General features: G+C 34.7%; 1 protein-coding gene across 5 annotated transcripts in view; it reads right to left on the bottom strand.

The window, feature by feature from the left end:
- Nucleotides 1-22,357, bottom strand: part of GSK3B (glycogen synthase kinase 3 beta) — a 196,354-nt gene that overhangs the window by 55,025 nt on the left and 118,972 nt on the right. For all 5 annotated transcript variants that reach the window (XM_036851749.1, XM_036851750.1, XM_036851753.1 and 2 more), the window contains exons 4-7: nucleotides 21,139-21,249; nucleotides 19,178-19,308; nucleotides 11,873-11,979; nucleotides 9,019-9,116 (exon numbers count right to left, since the gene is read on the bottom strand). In XM_036851749.1, the coding sequence (XP_036707644.1) occupies nucleotides 9,019-9,116; nucleotides 11,873-11,979; nucleotides 19,178-19,308; nucleotides 21,139-21,249 (447 nt within the window). The remainder of the gene's footprint in view (nucleotides 1-9,018; nucleotides 9,117-11,872; nucleotides 11,980-19,177; nucleotides 19,309-21,138; nucleotides 21,250-22,357) is intronic.

The raw sequence follows: 22,357 nt of genomic DNA, 5'->3' as shown, positions 1-22,357 counted from the left end.
TCATCACCTCACACTTTCTTCCCTTCCTTCCCTCCTTCCTTCTTTTGGTGAGAACATTTAAGAGTGTTATCAACTATAGCCACCATGTTTTACATCAGATCCTCAGATCTTATTCATCTTATAAAGTCTGTCCTCTTTTACCAACCTCTCCTCATTTCCTCCACCTCCCTAAGCCCTGGTAACCACTTTTCTACTCTGTTTCTATGACTTGACTTTTTCCTTTTCTTTTTAGATTCTACACACACGGAATACCATGCAGTAGTTGTCTTTCTCTCTCTGGCTTATTTCATTTAGCACAATGCCCTAAGGTCCATCCATGTTGTCACAAATGGCAGGACTTCCTTCTTTCTTGTGTGAATAATATTCCATTGTATATGCACAATAAGTTTCAAAAATGGGAAGTATGACTTTACTCTTTTTTTTAAAGATTGTTTTGACTCTCATTTTTTCTTCCTGAATAAAATTTTATATTTGGCAACAAGTACCCTCCTTCCCCCGGAAAAAGGTGATTACTGTTTTGATTATGCAAATTATTCAACATAAAGTAAAAAAGTCATTCTTGGTTAATACATATTCACAGGAGTCAAAGGTCTTTTTTTTTCTAGGTGAATCTCAGCCATAGTGGTATGCTCATGGTAGGAGTACAAAACAGAAAAGGGGCTAGGGATTAGAATCTCTTGGGTTAAAAAAAAAAAAACACCTCACTGTATTTCCCAAACTTTTAAAAATCACACTCCACTTTGAGACACGTAAACATTTTATACACACGTCACCCAGCTCTTGCTTCCTTTGAGAATCACTAACACTATAGTTCTTCATAGCACCACAAGCCAAGATATTCTTCATGTTTTCCTTCTATTATATATGTATCAATAAAATAAAAATTATGTTTTATAAATATGAAATGTCAATCACTATGCTTTTAACAAAATAAATGCCCCTCTACAAGATTCCAGTGTTTCTTTATATTGGACCCTGAAATTAAGCAAACACACCAAAGAACTCAAAATGCAACCATGTGGAAGAATCTGCAGTTGATACGTGAAGTGTATTATATCCCACAAAGAGTAATTCTGTGGATGGTCTTCTGAGTCGGGTTGTAAACTATAACTATCAGTACAACAGTTTTGAGGTCACAACGTCATGAAACTTAGGTCTGTGTGAAAAAAGTTTCTTTGCATAAATAAAACATATCCTGGCAACTTAGTAAATCGTTTTATACTGCTTGTTTTGGGGAAAGTAAAGATTTCAAATGGATGTCATTATTCTCAAGTCAAAAGCTAAACTAGACCACATTGCCAGGAAATAACTTCTCTGTGCCTGGGCACACTTACATATAAGCGCACAGAGATTTAACCAAGTATTAGTATTACTGTAGAGTCAGTAAAATTTCATAGTAGTTACTTAAAACTTGATGTTTCTTCTGGTCTATGTACAACATATTAATGTAAAGATGTAGTTGAGGAGTTTTACATTAAAATGATTATTCTAATACTCATTTACTCATTCACTTATTTTTAAAACGTTGACATTATATACATAATATTTATACTGCAGGCAGTTACTACAAATTGTAACCATAGTTCCTTGCACTAGTATAGGGATATTTAAGCTAGGGATTCTGGATGAGCTTCAGAAAGTCCAAAGTTCATCTGGTATCATACGCAAAACTCTGGCATGACTGCATTTTTCTGGGGGAGAGTCCACTGCTATGAACAGATTTTCAAAGAGGTCCATGATCCAAAAGCTACTAAAAGTTTTTGCTCTAGTCAGTAATAAACATAGAAAAATTTAAACAATAATACAAGAATGAAAAAAGCAATAAAATTTTTTTTATATATTGCATACTATATTGATACATTACAAGTAAAAATCTGTACCACAATGTGTGTAATGGGGTGTACTTACTTGTTCTGGAGAGTGGAAAAAGGAGAGAGAACTAAGTTTAACATGCTGTCCCTGCAGTCTGTTAACAACACAAGAGCTCTATAATACGACAGCACAAGAAATATCACCAGGTAACATATGATTAAGCTCCAAATGCATGTTAGCAAAGATACGTCATGGATCCGTCAAAAAAACTTAGGAAAAAAAGTATTTTATACTTATTAAATTCTGATTTAGTTAATATCTGAGACCTCTGTCTGAAAGACTGTTTAATGGTGAAAATGTTAAGACAGGAGAGTGCACACACAGGTGCTAAACAACTCATAATACGGAGATAACTGAAAGCTAAACTATTTGCTAAACAAAGATGATGAAAATGACACTGAGCTGTACTTGAAAGCAAGGAATCCACTATTACAACCTTGATTGCTTTAGATGAAGCACAACTAAATCTAGTCCAAAGACATCACAAACTGATTTCGTATACTCATTACAATAAGATTTAGGGGCTGTTTCCTTTATTTTGTGGTCACACTTTAAAAATACTAAATTAATGGGTTCTAGACAACAAGTTGACATTAAGTATCATATTGTTTTCCCCAGAGCTACAAAATACCATGAATAGAGGACACCAATTTAGCTAAAGATGAATCAGACAGGATTTTCCTACCACCCAACCCCTCCCAGATAACAGTAGTGGTGGTACTCATCTTTGTCATTATCATCTTTCTAGGATTAAGGTAAGGATTAAATGTGGTAATATATGTAAAGTGCTTAGCCCAGTGCCTGGTGCAGAGGAAGTTCTCACTGAGTGGTAGCTTTTATAATTAGCAGTATTTTACCAATATTTGAAAATGTAGACTTCTGAGGGGCCAGATAATCACTGATCTATTTGTCTATAAATTATACTGCAAAGAGCCATCAGTCAAACTGGAAGACCAGGAAAACAATGATTTAGACAGACATTTGTAATAAAATGCAGCTCTCTTAACTCTATGTAACTGTTTTTATTTGTTTCCTAACAAAAGATTCTGGCACAAAACAACTGAAAACATCTATTTTTTTCATAGTTCCTGGGATTTCAAAAAGCTGATTGTTTAAAAAAAAAAAATCAACATCACAGAACAGTAAAAAGTGAAAATCCTCTTTTTTCCCTCTCTCTCCTTAATCCCACTCTCCACTGCTAAACCTTTTTCTACTGATAGGCATCACAAGAAATGAAGTCCACTTACTTAGCTATAATAACATAATCAAAAGATTATTTGGATCTGTTATTTACTTTCAAATTTCTAAAGTTTCTGCTAGAGATTAAGATTTTACTAGTTCTTACCTGTGTAAAAGCCATCTACACAAATATCTAAATTGAGTAATTATTGCTAAGAGAAAATTAAACAATAGCTTAGTAAAGTTATTTTAAAAGGGAAATTATGTAATTTTAATTGCCTTATAACAAATTATTTAAGTATGTTTTACACCCCAATGTTCATATCAGAACTATTTACAACAGCCAAGACATGGAAGCAACCTAAATATCCATCAGCAGATGAATGGATAAAAAAGATGTGGAAGATGTGGTGTACGTATTTACACACGCACAAAACAGAATACTATTCAGCCATAAAAGGAATGAAATAGTGCCATTTGCAGCAACATGGATGGACCTATAGATTATCGTACTAAGTGAAGTAAGTCAAAAAGAGAAAGACAAATACCATATGATATCACTTATATGTGAAATCTAAAATATGACACAAATGAACTTATTTACGAACAGAAACAGACTCACAGACACAGAAAACAAACTTATGGTTACCAAAGGGGTAAGGTTACCAATGGGGGAGGGATAAATTAGGAGTCTGGGATTAGCAGATACGAACTACTATACATAAAATAGATAAACAAGGTCCTACTGTATAGCACAGGGAACTATATTCAATATCCTGTAATAAACTATAATGGAAAAGAACATGAAAGAATATGCATATATACGTATACCTGAATCACTTTGCCGTACACCAGAAACTAACACAATGTTGTAAATCAACTATAAAAATAAAAAATTAAAAAAAAAAATCTATATGTTTAATGTCATGTTTTTCTAAAAGAGATATATCCACATTTAAAAGGCTAGTTACTACAGTTATGAAAGCTATAGAGAAATTCTATCATCTAGAGGTGGACTCTAACTACTTCTGCCTTTAAAGCTCTTCCATTAGAAAGAAATGGTCAAATTATTACAAAGCATAAGTAAATGTTTATGGAATAAATCAAAGTATATCTCTAGGAACATTAATACATTTAAAACTTGAAATTCTACAAAATGGTTGGTTTCTTTCAAATATTAAGTTCTGTGATATTTTAATCCAAAAATTCAACTCTGGACTGAAGCTTGCCTTTCCTTACTTGAAATTTACATTTTAAAATTTGGAGGCAGGAAAGAAACTATTAGTAAAACCTACAGCATTCCCAGGTCCAGAATTTCCTAGACTGCTTCAACTTCAATCCATCTGGGGAATTTTGGGGACCTCTGTCATTTATATAAGGAAGTTAATGATCAAATCTTTGAGAAGCTAAATATGTAATTTCTTTTCAAAACAAATAGTTTATCACTTTATCTTTATATTATTCTTTTCAGAATCAATTATGTATTCAGAATAGAATCTACAATAGAATCTATGCAGTCATTAAAAAAATCACTTAGTCAACATACACTTCTTCACATGAGAAATACATTTAATTATTTAGTAAAAAAAAGTCTACAAAACAGATGGCACTTTTGTTTTAACATACATATGCATAGAAAAGTGTATAAAAATATTCACAGAAGTTATTTTTCATGATGTACCAGAACAGAAAGTGATTACTTTTGTTCTTTTCTTTGCATTTGTGTCTGGGTATATTTTCTGCTTTGAGCATATAAAATTATAGCATATATAATTATAAGAAAGTAATCATCATTAAAAAATACTACCTTTTCCAAGTCTTCAGAAGACTCTTTAACCCCACTGCTATGACTTATGGCAGAGGTGCCAAAGGACAATGCTATATCACTGAACCTATGGTTTGTGAAATTCCCGACAGATGTTCTCCCGAAATGTTTTATTTTTATCCAGGTATCTGAAATCACATCAAATATTTCTTAAGGGTATTTTAACTAGTACGTTAAGGAAGAATTTAAGAAAAAAAAAATCTTATTATCTGAGAAGTCCCAAACAGAATCTCTCTGTTTACAAATGCTTTGAAAATCCAAGCACTTTTTGATACTCAGAGATTAACTGGCATAATGAGATTCTGATCTGATAATCCTATGTATGAAATCAACTTCAGAAAGCTAAGTGTTTTTCATGCTTAAAAATGATTTCTCATGACTTTCAATTCCATTCTGCCTTATACTTCTAACTTACTCTGAAGATGTATTTTAATTTTATTCTAAATATTTTTCAAAAGCCTTATTTGAGGGTAAGTAGGGAGGTTAAGGTTAAGCTAAGTTAGCTCAGTTCAAATAATACTCTGTGTTACTCATTCTGTAAATTATTGGCATGGACATCCAAGCCAATAAAATTTAATAAACAACATATACAATCACACTAACTTTTCTTATTAATCCCCAGGTAATTCCAAATTCATGAATGAACAATGATCTAGTAGATTAATTCAATTTAAATACTTACTGAAAACTATTTTGGCGTCCTTGGATATTAAAACACAACAATAAAAGAAAGTCCCTGCTCAGAAAGTTTATAAAATAATTAGGTAATTCTACCATTTAAAATTTATAAAGTTTGCTGTACGATTGTCACTTTTTGCATAAACTCAAAATCAGAGAGAAGAGTACCTATTGTACTGGGGGCAGGGGTGTGGGGGGCTGCGTCAGCTACCTCCAGATACTCCAGAGGAATACCCATGAGGCTTTCAAGAGAGAAAATGGAAAGAGCAGAAAGGAACAGTGACATAGATTCCCTAGTTACCGAAAGGACTAAGTGTGCATGACTAACATCTCAAAAAAGCTGAGACTTGAGTTGGGCAACTGTGAGACCACTTTTCACGGAAAACTCAAATCTATTCTTGAAGTCCCGATTAGCAGAAATGACAATATTTGCTTAAAATATAAAATGTCTTAATACATTTAACTTCGAAAGCTAACCTATACAACTCTTTTCTGACATACAACTTAGATCAGGAAAACTGGAACAGTTATATCAGAATTAGTTAAGAGTTCTTATTTCAATGAAACATCACAGATATTCAATATGTAAAGTACAGATAGACAGGATCAACAAGACTTAGAGCTAACTTAAACACACAAAATCCCTAAAAAGTTTATTAACCTCCATGCAATAAGATTTAGAGCTGTACTATACACACATACACACACCCCCCAATACAATGTCTATTAATTAACCTCAATGTAATGTATAACTTTAGGTCACCAAATGGGTGGTAAACTAATACTGATATATCATTTATCCTGGGTAGTACTGCTTAAAACTGTAAAAGGGACTGAGAAGCTTGATATCCCAAACTGCCCTGGGATGTTAACTCCATTATATTATCTTCAAAACATCTATAGAAAGTGATCTTGGAACTTCAGTAGGTGATGACTATGTATAAATGCAAGATGACAAGATAACATATAAATGAAAAGAGTGTTTTGTTTTAGAGATGGCCTGCTACAACAAATTAATCATGGACAAGCTTGCAACAAATAAGCCCTAAATAAAAATGAAGTCTTAAACCATCAGTAACAAATTGACAATTTCTACTAAAATTAAATAAGCACAGACCAATATTAGTAGAAAACTGAATTACAAGGACTGACAAAAAGTGGTGAAATAAGCTCTGGACTTAAAGGTTTATAAGATATGAGATATAGGATTTATCACAGATATTCAGTTCAGCTTCCTAAGCAATTTCATTTGTGTCATGTATGAATTCATTAAAATTAATGACAAAGAATAAACCATCACACAGTTCTAAACTATAATCAGTAGAGAAATGACGCAGTTCTAATAAGCTAAACATATTTGACAAATACAATGTCAATACGCCAGGAGAATTGTAGTATGGTAAACTCAAGTACATCAACTGAAAGCCTGGGGATACAAGAAATGCTGAATGGTTGTACTGACTAAGGGCCAGCAAACTATGGCCCAATCTCTGTTTATGTAGGAAGGGCCCAGGAACTAAGAACTGATTTTAAAGATAAACATTTGCAATCAATTTGATGATACGAAACACTGACTTTGAACCCCAATTAAGAGAAATGTTATAGCCCCCTCAAAAGAAATCCATTCCTCTAATTAGCAGACTTGAATTTCATCAATGAAAAATTTGTGGAAATTTGTTTTTTTGTTATATTGAGTTGGCCAAAAAGTTCGTTCGGTTTTAAGTACAAAGAAAAGACACATTTTTCATTTTCACGAAGAACTTTACTGAACAACGTGTTCAGTAACTGAACAAACTTTTTGCCCAATCCAATGTATCTCAGACATCCCTAACTTTCATTTTAGCCCACGAAGCCTAAAATGTTTTATCTAGCCCTTTATAGAAAGTTTGCCAACTCCTGTATTAGAATACTAATTTGAATAATAATGAAGAATACATAGGCTTTTAGGAGACAAGGAAATCAAACTATCTGAACTTAGATCTGAGTGTAGTGTGGGAATCAGGAAGAAAGTAGATCTGTTGAACTAAGTTTAAAGTTTCAATTTGAAACTAAAAGATGGTTACTAAAAAAAGACAGCAAAATATCAGTGATCTCAAGTGCAAATCATAAGAAATTATATAGATAGTAAGGAAGATTCTTGATCACACATGGGTGTTTTCAACCACACTTGCACACACTGATACCTAGCAAAATCATTTTATCAAAAGTAACATATTCTTATAAATGAAGTACAAGGATTTTAAAATAACTTAATCACCATCCTGTGTATAACTAGAAAAAGCTACTGAGAACCAACAAGGACCTGCTGAATAGCACAGGGAACCCTGCTCAATACTCTGTAATAACCTAAATGGGAAAAGATTTAGAAAAATAGATAATGTATATGTATAACTGAATCACGTTGCTGTACACTTGAAACTAACACAACATTGTTAATCAACTATACTCCAATATAAAATACAAAAAATTTTAAATGAATAAATAAATAAATAAAAAAGCTGCTGAGGCTCAGCACAATAAACACTAAATTCAAGCTGCCCAGATACAGAACAGGCTGCATTCCAAAGTAGCGATCTGATGTTGGAAGTATTCAAGAAAACACTGAAAAATCATCTGTCAGGAATGTAACTAAGAAGGTTCTTTCATTGGATGGAGAATTGGACTACATAACCTCTAAGGAGATTTTCAATTTTCCACTTCTGTGAAACATTTGGAAAATCAAGAATAAAGACTAATAGACAGTAGGTGTTGTTGCTTTGGACAAACTATAACCTTAGAATCAACCAATCTAGTGGTCTAAATACAGAGACACTAGATATTACTAAAGGGGGGTTGAGAACTTATTTAAGATCTCAAATATTAAAAACTTTAAAATGTCTGTGCTGCTGTTCTTAAGAGACAATATGAATTCCAAAATAATACTACTTTGGATCTGTTGTTGTTAATAAAGGTGTTGACAGACCTAATAAATAAAATTATAAGTAAAAATTTACTTAAATTATAAGTAAAAATTCTGCTTCTATCAAGTGGTCTAGTCATACATACTCATTTTTTCATTTTATAAATATTTAAATATTGACTAAATACAAGCATCTCCTATTGTGCTCAGCAGAGTATTATGAGCAGAGAGCACATGGTGAACAAAAATAGACATAGCTTGGGTTTTTATTCAGTTTATATACATTTTAGTGATCTATTGCTTTTAAGTACTTTAAATAACAGATATATCCCTTTCTTGCATCAGATAGCCAAAATAGCTTTTCTAGTGTCACATAACAAGAGAATAACTCAATTAGAAAGCAAAAGCTGGGTTCTTAAACTTCTTCCATAGCTAAACTTGCTATGTGATCTTAGATCACGTTCTCCATTTCCTCAGTTTTTCATGAGTGTGTGACAGATATGGATTCTTAGAGAACAGCAATAAGATTCCTTCCAGTTCAAAAATTCTGATCCAATCTTCTCACCTTGATTATTTCTACCAATTGATCCACACCACTGTCCCCTGGAAATATTGGTTGTCCTAGCAACAGCTCAGCCAACACACAGCCTGCAGACCATACATCTGAAGAGAAAAGAAAACAAAAGCTTATTAATACTCTGTAGCTTAAGTTGCATTAAAAACTGTATTCATTTTCTAATTTTACTTTGGTCAGAGAAATATCACAAGGAAAAGACTGTATAATCCAAAACAGAGGGAAAAAAGTCATCAAACTATCCTTAATGCATTTTAAAATTGTGTTAAACTTACTAAACAGGAAACAGGACAATAAGAATATTCTAATAAAGGGTAATATCTATTTAATTATCAAATACCAGATGTTCAAGTCTTCAACAACCAAGATAGGGATTATAGAATGAAAACATAGCACATGATTATTTACTTATTATACTTAAAAATAAGTCAAAGTGATACATTCTCTTCACATTGGCAGGTACTTATACAGAGTAGCAGAAAGCAAGGGCTTAATCTCCTATATACAGGGTTGTAAGCCAATGGAAATTTCTGAGAAAAAAATTTTAATACTTTAAATGGTTAACTTTTGTCTTGTAATATGACTGACAAAAATGTGCTTAAACATATGAATATTTTAAAATGCAAAGATAGAAGAATACATTTTATTTTACAAATTACAAAATATAATTCACTTTTAAGTCAAAGCAGAAACCTCAATCTTGAGAGAAAACTTTAAAAAAATAATTTAATTAATAAATTTTAATAATTTATAAATAAATTTACTAAATAAAAAAAATAAAGCGTACATCCTGGCTTACCCACGATAGTCCTGGTCTAAATGACTGTCCTGGGATAATTATGAAGAGCATCCCCTTTCTCTCTTAAAAAGTATTACCAAATGAAAAGATAAATTATATGGGCACTCTATTTAGAGCCCATTACCTAAGACTTCCTGCAAGAAAAAGCTAATTTTCAGTTTCTGGATTCCTGGGTTTTGTATGAATCAGCAAACAAGTGTTTTAGGGAGATGAACATAAATCATTGCTGGGCTTTCCATCTACCAGTAGGGAAGGAGAAGAATGGTGAATGGCATGGGGACAACAAATAATTTTATCAGTCTGATGTGGTAAGATGCACTAACAAGAGGAATTCGAAACTAACACAACATTGTAAGTCAACTATATTCCAATATAAAATAAAAATTAAATTAAAAAAAAAAAAGAGGAATTGGAAATCCCTGCTCCAATGACTACATTTTACTGGCTTGGAAAAATAATGACAGAAAATTCATTTAAGAAATTCAAGTTGATTTTGTCCAGCTACTCTTTCACTTTTAAATATATTTATTTTTGTTTATTTATAAATCTTCCAGAGTCTAAGAAGCAAGTATCCTAAATCTAAAAGGGAAAGCCAAATCTAGGCTTGTTAGGGTTCAAAAGGCCCCAGCTGTATCAGTGGCCTATGGTGAGTCCTACGCCTAGAACATCAGAATCTGGTTTTAGTCATGCAAAGGAGGCTACTGGAAAGCAGATACTCATAATATCCAGAAAATTGATTCCTAGTAGAGGAAACAGATTACACTGGCCCTTTTTTTTGTGAGAAGTATTCCCAAAGAACTGCTAGGCACATGGACATTTATAGAAGTAATATACTCTTAAGAGGGTTAAAGGTTTATGTAAACATGCCTTAATATGTCAGATAATATGGTCATGACTTTTTTAAAAGAAGCAAACCAGGACTTCCCTGGAGGTGCAGTGGTTAAGAATCTGCCTGTCAATGCAGGGGACATGGGTTCGATCCCTGGGCCAGGAAGATCCCACATGCCACGGAGCAACTAAGCCCGTGCGCCACAACTACTGAGACTGCGCTCTAGAGCCTGCGAGCCACAACTACTGAGCCCACGTGCCGCAACTGCTGAAGCCCGCGCACCAAGCCCATGCTCCACAAGAGAAGCCACCGCAATGAGAAGCACATGCACTGCAACGAAGAGTAGCCCCCGCTCGCTGCAACTAGAGAAAGCCCGCGTGCAGCAATGAAGACCCAATGCAGCCAAAAATAAAATAAATAAATTAAAAATAAATAAATAAAAGAGGCAAACCGCATTTATTTTTTTGTTTGTTTGGTATTTGTATGCTTTTGGACTAAGGAATTCTGTTCAGAAGCAATGTATAACAATAAAATAAAGTCGACCTCCACCTGCATGCCACCCTAAGGTTGCTCCTTTCTTAGCTTCCTATTCATGTCCAACTGATCACACTCTGTATGTGCACTACTACTAGTGGGCTAAAATGAGGTAGATGAGGAGGTCAATGAAGAATGAAGCAAACTGTCTCTATTCAATTCCTTCTATCATTAAAGGTCTTTTGTGACAAATTCTACAGAATCGGTGGGTTTATCCAAACTACTAATGAAAAAATCAGATTGTTCCTTTTGAGCTGACTTAAATAACCAACTGAGACAGCACAGCAGGAGTGTCAGTAATATGGTCATCCTACCACTTTAATCATAAACTTAATGGATGCAAATTCTCCAACTGGCGATCAAGCTCAGAAGGGAATATTTCAGGGGAATTTTTTTTTTAAGTGAAGAAAAGGTATACTTAGAATTTATTTAAAATTTTAAGTTAAAAATAACTGTAATCCTAAAGAAATCACACAATCACAAAGGAGTAGCTTATAATACAAGAAACGTAAAAGTAGAATAGTAAATATATCTTAAATTCTACACATTTTTGCATATCAATCTTTAAGAAGAAATATATTTCAAGGCATATTTATATTTAAGTACAGATTAGTAATACTAAATTACTAAAAACAAGATGCAATAAATAATTACAAGCCATTATATTCAGGTCCATTACTTACCTATACTAGAGGTATAATCAGTGGCTCCAAAGATCAACTCTGGTGCCCTATAGTACCGAGAACAGATATACGAAACATTGGGTTCTCCTCGGACCAGCTGCTTTGCACTAATAAAAAAATCAAAAGCAGAAATTCTTTAAATTAAATCTAAACCGTATCATTGCTATTGTAAACTGCTATCATTCGCAGCACAATGCTTATCTAAGATTCCCATAATTCCAATCATGCAATATATAAGAAAAAGAAAATATAAACCATAACTATCTCTGACAAAACAAACTTATAATTTTAACATATCACTCTGAAAAAAAACCAGTAACTTTTAAAGAATGCATTTGTTAACTGTCACCTGAGGAAAAAGATTTTTAAAAAATCACAAAATGATAAATGTTGAATTTCTTCTGCTCTTGTTCCCTGAATTCCACCTTTAAAATACAAAGAAGAAAGGGCAGAAAAATGAGAGGTACTTCCCCTCACCAAAAAGCACAGTAATAGACTATAATATAAGAATGAATACTGCTTACCCAATATGTTTTTTAAAAAGGTAAGAAATTGGCCACTCTCTTAAAATTTGACTTCTGACTCAGAGTGAGTATCCCAAAGCTTGCAGATCCTATCTACTTTATTTTTTTCCACCATTTGGTCAATTTATTAACTGTCTAAACATTCGTTATCCAATAAAAAAAGATAGGCCCTTTCCTGTAGGGCAGAGATAATTCACAGTCCATGAATTCTAATTCTGCTGTCGTAAGTTAAATCACACATTCTCTTAATCCAACTTTCCTTCCCAAATACTTTGTGGCATGTATTTTAAATATTAAAATTAGTTTCTTTCGAAGTACCTCTCAAGAAAACTTGAAGACACACTGAAATAAATAAACTGCTATAGAAGCTAACCATTTTGACATAAAATAAAAGGAAAGATAAATACAGGAAATAAATACAAACAACAAAATCAAAATAGTAAAAAAGTAAGTAACAAGAAAAGGTAAAAAAAATTTTTTAGGTAAAGGTACAGGAAAATCAGAGTAGAGATAGATGAAAGTAGTCACAAAGGTTTCAGTTTGAGCTTTCTTTTCTTCCATTTATTTCTGGTCGATGATAAGTCTGACCATAACCTGGTCTTCCTTCATCACAAGTTTTGAAGGTGGGAGGCAGTTTATTTAACATTCTCACCAAGGTTTGACATACAGCAGCCATTTCATAAACTAATAAACACTAATCCCTGTTTTTAGGCTGCATGAAAATTAGGACATTTTTTCAGCAAAACTGATAAAACCTTTCTACCTTATAAAGAATTTTCTAAATTAACAAGACGGATTCCAATTATTTAGTCAGAAAATTCACTGATAAAGAAGGTAATATTAGAAATGCCACTTGATGGAGCTACCTTCAAAGTGTATCCCAAACTCTACTTGCTCAAACTAGCCATTAAAAACAAAAAAGGCAGCTTTGTTATCAGAGCTATTAAAAGTGAACTAGGCGGAGTCAAGATGGTGGTGTGGGAAGACACAGAGTTAGCTTCTCCCCACAACTAGTGTGCCTGCCAGCCGCTGGTGGGGAACGCTGACACCCAAGGAGATAGTAGGAACCCCAAAGTGAACCGGTAGGAAGTAGGGGGACTGAGGGGGGAGGAGAAGTGGAGGCCAGACAGGATTTGCGCCCCTGAGGCCAGGGAGATCAGGAAAGGCAGGCGGGAGGGACTCTCTGGGAAGAGAAGGAGAGGAGCAGAGGGTGACCGCCTGGCCCACTTGGGCCAGGGAGCCTGCTGAGCTCTCAAGCCAGTACCCCGCCTCCAGAGCCCCAACCAGGCCATGTGGGTCCTGGGGGCATAAGAGGGAGGCTGGGGAGATGAGGAGTGGCAGGTGGGAGGAGCCATCCAGGAGGAACAGGAGAGAAGCAGAGGGCGACTGCCCCGCCCACTGGGGCCCCAGGCAGCCTGCTGAGCTCCCAGACCAATCCCCTGCCCTCCAAAGCCCCCTCCAGGTCTCGTGGGTCCTTGGGGGCATAGGAAGGAGGCCGAGGGGAGAACAGGAGAGGCAGGTGGGAGGGGCCCTCCCGGAGGAGAGGGAAAGGAGCAGAGGGCAACTGCCCCACCCACTAGAGCCCAGGAAGATTGCTGGGCTCCCCTGTGAGGTCCCCCACCCTCTGAGACCAGGGCTGGGGGGGCAAACCTGGGTCCCTTCTGTTCCTTGAGCCTAAGCCCCACCCCCCACAGCCCCCAGGGCCTTTTCCAGCCCTGTCAGTCCTGAGCATTGGCTCTGCCCACCGCCCAAACCTCACCCTTGCTTAGGCCCCGCCCTACACAGCCAAGGCCTCCCCCCCTCCCTTTTTTTTCTTTTCCCTTAATCCAACTTTCCCTCCTCCTCTTTTTTACTATTATGGTACTGATGTGCCTTCTGGTTGTTGATTCATCTATACTTTTATTTTTATATTCTTCCTAACATATCTGTTTATTTTTTTATTTTTTTATTTTTTCTGTTTATTTTTTACTTTGTTATTGTTTTTTTTTTGCTGCCCCAGGCAGCTTCCGGGACCTTGGTTCACGAACCCAGGGTTGGGCCGAAATTCCTGCGGTGGGAGCTCCAAGTCTGAACCACTGGACTAACAGAGAACCTCAGGCCTCAGGAAATGTTCATTGGAGTGAGATCTCACGGAGTTCCTCATCTCAGCACCAAGACCCAGCTCTACCCAATAGCCTATAAACTCCAGTGTTGGAAGCCTCAGGTCAAACAACCAGTAAGTCAGAAACACAATCCCACCCATTAGGGGAAAAAAAAAAAAAAAAAGAGATGGCTAAAAAATATGTCACAGATGAAGGAGCAAGGTAAAAACCTACAAGACCAAATAAATGAAGAGGAAATAGGCAATCTATCTGAAAAGAATTCAGAGTAATGATAGTAAAGATGATCCAGAATCTCGGAAATAGAATGGAGGCATGGATTGAGAAAATACAAGAAATGTGTAACAAAGATCTAGAAGAACTAAAGAACAAACAGAGATGAACAACACAATAACTGAAATGAAAAATACACTAGAAGGAATTGATAACAGAATAACTGAGGCAGAAAGACGAATAAGTGAGCTGGAAGACAAAATGGTGGAAATAATTGCTGAGGAGCAGAATAAAGAAAAAAGAATGAAAAGATTGAAGACAATCTCAGAGACCTCTGGGACAACACTAAATGCACCAACATTCGAATTATAGAGGTCCCAGAAGAAGAAGAGAAAAAGAAAGGGTCTGAGAAAATATTTGAAGAGATTATAGTTGAAAACTTCCCTAACAGGGGAAAGGAAATAGTCACCCAAGTTCAGGAAGCACAGAGAGTCCCATACAGGATAAACCCTAGGAAAAACACACCAAGACACATATTAATCAAACTAATAAAAATTAAATTCAAAGAAAAAATATTAAAAGCAGCAAGCGAAAAACAAAAAATAACATACAAAGGAATCCCCATAAGGTTATCAGCTGATTTTTCAGCAGAAACTCTGCAGGCCAGAAGGGAGTGGCAGGATATACTTTAAGTGATGAAAGAGAAGAACCTACAACCAAGAGTACTCTACCCAGCAGGGATCTCATTCAGATTCGATGGAGAAGTCAAAAGCTTTTCAGACAAGCAAAAGCTAAGAGAATTCAGCACCACCAAACCAGCTTTACAACAAATGCTAAGAAACTTCTCTAAGCCAGAGACACAAGAGAAGAAAAAGACCCACAAAAACAAACCCAAAACAATTAAGAAAATGGTCATAGGAACATACATATCGATAATAACCTTGACTATAAATGGATTAAAGGCCCCAACCAAAAGACACAGACTGGCTGAATGGATACAAAAACAAGACCCATATATATGCTATCTACAAGAGACCCACTTCAGACCTAGGGACACATACAGACTGAAAGTGAAGGGATGGAAAAAGATATTCCATGCAAATGGAAATCAAAGGAAAGCTGGAGTAGCAATACTCATATCAGATAAAATAGACTTTAAAATAAAGACTGTTACAAGAGATAAGGAGGGACACTACATAATGATCAAAGGATCAATCCAAGAAGAAGATATAACAATTATGAATGTTTATGCACCCAACATAGGAGCACCTCAATACATAAGGCAAATGCTAACAACCATGAAAGGAGAAATTGATAGTAACACAATAATATTAGGGGACTTTAACACCCCACTTACACCCATGGACAAATCATCCAAACAGAAACTAAATAAGGAAACACAAGCTTTAAATGACACAATAGACCAGATAGATCTAACTGATATTTATAGAACATTCCAGCCAAAAGTGGCAGAATACACTTTCTTCTCAACTGCACATGGAACATTCTCCAGGACAGATCACATCTTGGGTCACAAATCAAGCCTCGGAAGATTTAAGAAAATTGAAATCATATCAAGCATCTTTTCTGACCACAACGCTATGAGACTGGAAATCAATTACAGGACAAAAACTGTAAAAAACACAAATACATGGAGGCTAAACAGTGTGCTACTAAATAACCAAGAGATCACTGAAGAAATCAAAGAAGAAATAAAAAAATACATAGAAACAAATGACAATGAAAACATGATGACCCAAAACCTATGGAACGCAGCAAAAGCAGTTCTAAGAGGGAAGTTTACAGCAATTCAACCTCACCTCAAGAAACAAGAATAATCTCAAATAAACAATCTAGCCCTACACTTAAAACAACCAGAGAAAGAAGACCAAAGAAAACCCAAAGTCAGTAGAAGGAAAGAAATCATAGAAATAGAAATGAAGAAATCTATAGCAAAGATCAATAAAACTAAAAGCTGGGTCTTTGAGAAGATAAACAAAATTGATAAACCCTTAGCCAGACTCATCAAGAAAAAAAGGGAGAGGATGCAAATAAATAAAATTAGAAATGAAAAAGGAGAAATCACAACTGACACTGCAGAAATACAAAGGATTATAAGAGACTACTACAAACAACTATATGCCAATAAAATGGACAACCACGAAGAAACTGACAAGTTCTTGGAAAGGTACAATTTTCCAAGACTGAACCAGGAAGAAGTAGAAAATATAAACAGACCTATCACAAGTAATGAAATTGAAACTGTAATTAAAAATCTTCCAACAAACGAAAGTTCAGGACCAGATGGCTTCACAGGCGAATTCTAACAGGCGAATTCTATCAAACATTTAGAGAAGAACTAACACCTATCCTTCTCAAACTCTTTCAAAAAATTGCAGAGGGAGAAACACTCCCAAATTAATTCTATGAAGCCACCATCACACTGTCACCAAAACCAGAAAAAGACATCACAAAAAAAGAAAATTATAGACCAATATCACTGATGAACACAGATGCAAATATCCTGAACAAAATACTAGCAAACAGAATCCAACAGCACATTAAAAGGATCATACACCATGATCAAGTGGGATTTATCCCAGGGATGCAAGGATTCTTCAGTATACACAAATCAATCAATGTGATGCACCACATTAACAAGTTAAGGAATAAAAACCATATGATCATCTCAATAGATGCAGAAAAAGCTTTTGACAAAATTCAACACATATTTATGATAAAAGCTCTCCAGAAAATGGGTATAGAGGGAACTTTCCTCAACATAATAAAGGCTATATATGACAAATCCACAGTAAGCATCATACTCAATGGTGAAAAACTGAAAGCATTTTCACTAAGATCAGGAACAAGACAAGGATGCCCACTCTCACCACTCTTATTCAACATAGTTTTGGAAGTCCTAGCCACAGCAATCAGAGAAGAAAAAGAAATAAAAGGAATACAAATTGGAAAAGAAGAAGTAAAACTGTCACTGTCTGCAGATGACATACACTATACATAGAAAATCCTAAAGACGCCACCAGAAAACCAGTAGAACTAACCAGTGAATTTGGTAAAGTAGCAGGATACAAAATTAATGCACAGAAATCTCTGGCATTCCTATACACCAACAACGAAAAATCAGAAAGAGAAATTAAGGAAACACTCCCATTTACCACTGCAACAAAAAGAATAAAACTAGGAATAAACCTGCTTAAGGAGGCGAAAGACTTGTACTCAGAAAACTATAAAACACTGATGAAAGAAATCAAAGATGACATAAACAGATGGAGAAATATACCATGTTCTTGGATTGGAAGAATCAATATTGTGAAAATGACTATACTACCCAAAGCAATCTATAGATTCAATGCAATCCCTATCAAACTACCAATGGCATTCTTCACAGAATTAGAAGAAAAAATTTTACAATTCATATGGAAACTCAAAAGACCCCGAACAGCCAAAGCAATCTTGACAAAGAAAAACGGAGTTGAAGGAATCAGATTCCCCGACTTCAAACTACACCACAAAGATATAGTAATCAAGACAGTATAGTACTGGCACAAATGCAGAAATATAGATCAATGGTACAGGATAGAATGCCCAGAGATAAACCCACGCACATATGGGCACCTAATTTATGACAAAGAAGGCAAGAACATACAACGGAGAAAAGACAGCCTCTTCAATAAGTGGTGCTGGGAAAACTGGACAGCTACATGTAAAAGAATGAAATTAGAACACTCCCAAACACCATACACAAAAATAAACTCAAAATGGATTAAAGACCTAAATGTAAGACCAGACACTATAAAAGTCTTAGAGGAAAACATAGGAAAAACACTCTTTGACATAAACCACAGCAAGATCTTTTTTGACCCACCTCCTAGAGTAACGGAAATAAAAACAAATATAAACAAATGGGACTTGCTCCTAGGAGCAATCAATATTATGAATTTATATCATTCCAAAAATAAGCTATGCATCTGTGTACATATGCCTATACTCTCTGTGTTTTTAGAATACAAAAGGGAACATACTATACAGTCTTGACCTTGCTTTTTTGAATTTAATAATTCTTAGAGATCATTCCTTTTCCATTCACAGAGAGCTACTCCTTTCTTTTTAACAGCTGCATGTATTACATTGTATGTATTATGTACCATAATTTATCTGGTAATGTTCCTACTGCCAGCCATTTATATACAATTCTATGATAAAAATCCTGGTATATACAATATTTTGTAAATGTGTGAGTATTTGTAAGGGAACAGTTCCTAGGAGTTAAATTGCTGGATGAAAGACTAAAATTCTGACAGAAGTTACCAAAACTACCCTCACAAGAAACTGCACTAGTTTATAGTCCCTGAGTAAGAGTAACAAAAGGTAACGAAAAGAGTATACAGGGTGGGAGGGTGGGGCTGGAGAGGAGGGAAGGAAGGGAGAAGAAAAGAGAGCTAGCTTACCTTCCAAAGTCACAGAGTTTTAAGACAGCTGTATCAGGATCCAACAAGAGGTTCTGTGGTTTAATATCCCGATGGCAGATTCCAAAGGAATGGATATAGGCTAAACTTCGGAACAGCTGATACATATACAACTGGAATAAAGAGTAAAAATTAATTGAATACTTACTTTCTATCCCAAACAATTCAGAGTCCTTATGCAGGAAACAAAGTAACAGATTTCCAGAAAAGAATAGTGAAAAGCTAGGGATTGTTTGCACTCAGTCTTTCTTAAACAAGTTTTATGTCATTTCTCTATCATTAGCTAATTATAGTTTAGTTAACCAATGTTATATTTGTACCATCTTTTAATAACTTAAAAAAAGGAAAATTTACAATGTGCTTTTATAATTTTTATTTTACTAACATCTCACCACAAACCTTTTTTCCCCTAAACACAGATTTAAAAACTCAGAGGGGTATTCCAAATCATGTGACTAACAAGTACCAATGTTTAGACCAGAAGCCAAGTCTTCTGTTTTTTAAGTTCATCATCCTTTGTCAGGGCCAGAGGTTATTGATACAGAGGTCTGGGAAAACTCACACGTGAACTGAGAAAATCTGTTATCAATGGACTATCAAGACATCAGTAAATCTATTAATAGCAACACCATTCTTCCTGTTAATATCCTTCAGAATTAAGTAGACTTCAAAATGCCATTTAAAAACAGATCCTAGATGACTACTGACATCAATTTAAAAGAATATTTATTTCAATTTTATTACAAAACAGCATACACTGAGAAACTGGGTCTGTGTGGGAGAAAGAATTAGACTCTTGACTGGAGAAGAGACAGTCTTTGTGAAGAAAGTGAGTATATCTTAAACCTTCTATTTGTTCCAAGGTCAGTGTTCTGGTTCACTTATAAATTTTTCTGACTCCTCACCTTCTGACCTCTACCCCAAAGTTATATACCATGAAAAGAACTTTTGAAATGATTCAAATCAGAGATACCAGTATCTTGGTGAAAAACAACAAAAAGAGAGTTAAAAGTCAGATAAAGCACTGACATAAGGTATCATCTACATATGAAGTGGTCTTGACTCCTACAAAAATATACTGAATCACCAATTTACAGGAAATACTGAGGACAGAGGGACATATTAACACCACTATAGTAATCCCATCAGCAAAATCCATTTTATTACTATAAAGCTTAAAACTATAACTATTAAGTAAAAACTTCAATACTCAAAACATTCAGAATCAATGCCATTTTATTTTCTAGAGCTATTTGTATAAAAGGTAAAATGCAAAAAATTATACTTAGAAAGCTGAACTTTTAAACTTAACTCCTAGTTAATTTTCACAATGTCATAGTTAAACAAATAATCTGTTTCTAATAATCTACCACAACTTCAGTCATAATTATGTTGGATAAATTGCAAGCCACTCTAACATGAGTTGTATCAAATAAAAAAGATGACATTGACATCAGGTACCAAAAATTAATTAACACCTTAATAGAGCCTGTGCATATTTAAAATTACGAAAAGTTTAAACTTCAGCTATGGACACACTATATCTATAAATGGCAATAAAACATTGCATTTGGTAATATTTATAACCATATTTTTATAATTTTATAGGATATGCTTGCTCCTATTTCAGCCTGTGGCACAATAAGGGTTATAAGAAATTAAATTAAAAGGTGCTATAGGTAGCAAAATAAAAACCCATAATTGTCTGTGAAAAAGTTCATTTGTCAGAAAGATGACAAGTATCTTTAATACCCGCGTCATGAAAGTTTAAAAAGGGAAGACTTCACGCTTTAAAACTGTACAAAAATTTAATGAAACTCTAGCAATACCTACTTTGCAGCTTTCCCCCCTCAGAACGAGATGTAATAATATAGTTAAAATAGACCCAGCACTCTCCCTTGTTCATAATAACTAAAATGGGAAATTGTTCCATTTTTACATACCTTAACATAGATCACAGGGAGCGTCTGTTTGGCTCGACTATAGTGTCTGGCAACTCTGTATACTGTTTCCGGAACATAGTCCAGCACCAGATTAAGATAGACCTCATCTTTCTGAAAGAGTTTATTAAAAACAAACAAACCAAAAAAACAAGATTAGGAACTAGTCTTTAAATATTCAAATTAGAGTAAATTCTCTATACATTCACTTATTCAGATTTTTAAAGAAAAGATTCATGTGTTCCATTTTAATTATACAAAATTAATTCAGAATATAACCATAATAGTAAAAACAAGTCTACCACATTTTTTTTACTAACAATTTCATGGCAAAAACACAGCCATTTCAAGACTGTTAAGATTGCTAGTCATATTTAAACTGTTATTTTGGTTATATGATTTTAGAGGATATTACCTGTCACAAAACTTCATATTTTCTAGTTTGAGAATCATTGCTCTTATATCCTATCAGGAAAGGTGTCATGGTAGTAAAATAAGTATTGAACTGGGAGCTAAGAAATGTGCATTTCTAGCCCTAGCTCTGCTAACTGATGTATGCAAGTCATTTAATCTCTCTAGGCTTCCACTTCTTCAACTATAGCATGAAAAGTTGGACTTCAAAATTTCTCCTTAAAAAGATTCTATGGTTATTTGATTAGTTATATTAGTTAATTAGTCTATAAATAGTAAAATAATCACTTGTCTTCTAAAATTAACTGAAGAAAAAAAAGAATAACTTATAAGGCAGCGAGTTACCATACTCACAAGTTTACTGCAGGTCATATGTTTAAACATCCATTCACAGCAGCATAAAGACACCAATCCAAGATCAGTGGAAAGAAAGAAGGGAATTCCAACTAAGTACCAAGTAGGAAAGAAGAAGAGAGTGCTACCCTCACCCTGTTCATGTGAATAATATCAGATAAGCAAACTGAAGCAGAACACAAAGTTGAGAATCACTGTGTTCAAGTCTAGAACTGGCTACTGAGTAGGAAAATCTGCAGGTAAAACTTCACAATCTTCCCAGTTTGAAATCATCTTACCTGCCAAACTAAAGTGAAGAATTTCAATTTTCAGCATTTATTGAGCGTTTTCTATATGTCAGTAGTCATTGCAGAGGAAGTAAGGAAGTAAGGGTGCAGGTAAAAGACATGTCATCTAAATTGAGTATGAAAGGGGCATTTCAGGCAGAGAGAAAACTGTATTCAAGATGTGAGGTCGG

Source organism: Balaenoptera musculus, chromosome 4 (genome assembly GCF_009873245.2).
Source record: "Balaenoptera musculus isolate JJ_BM4_2016_0621 chromosome 4, mBalMus1.pri.v3, whole genome shotgun sequence".
Lineage (NCBI taxonomy): Eukaryota > Metazoa > Chordata > Mammalia > Artiodactyla > Balaenopteridae > Balaenoptera > Balaenoptera musculus.
This window is presented reverse-complemented; position numbering and strand designations above follow the sequence as displayed.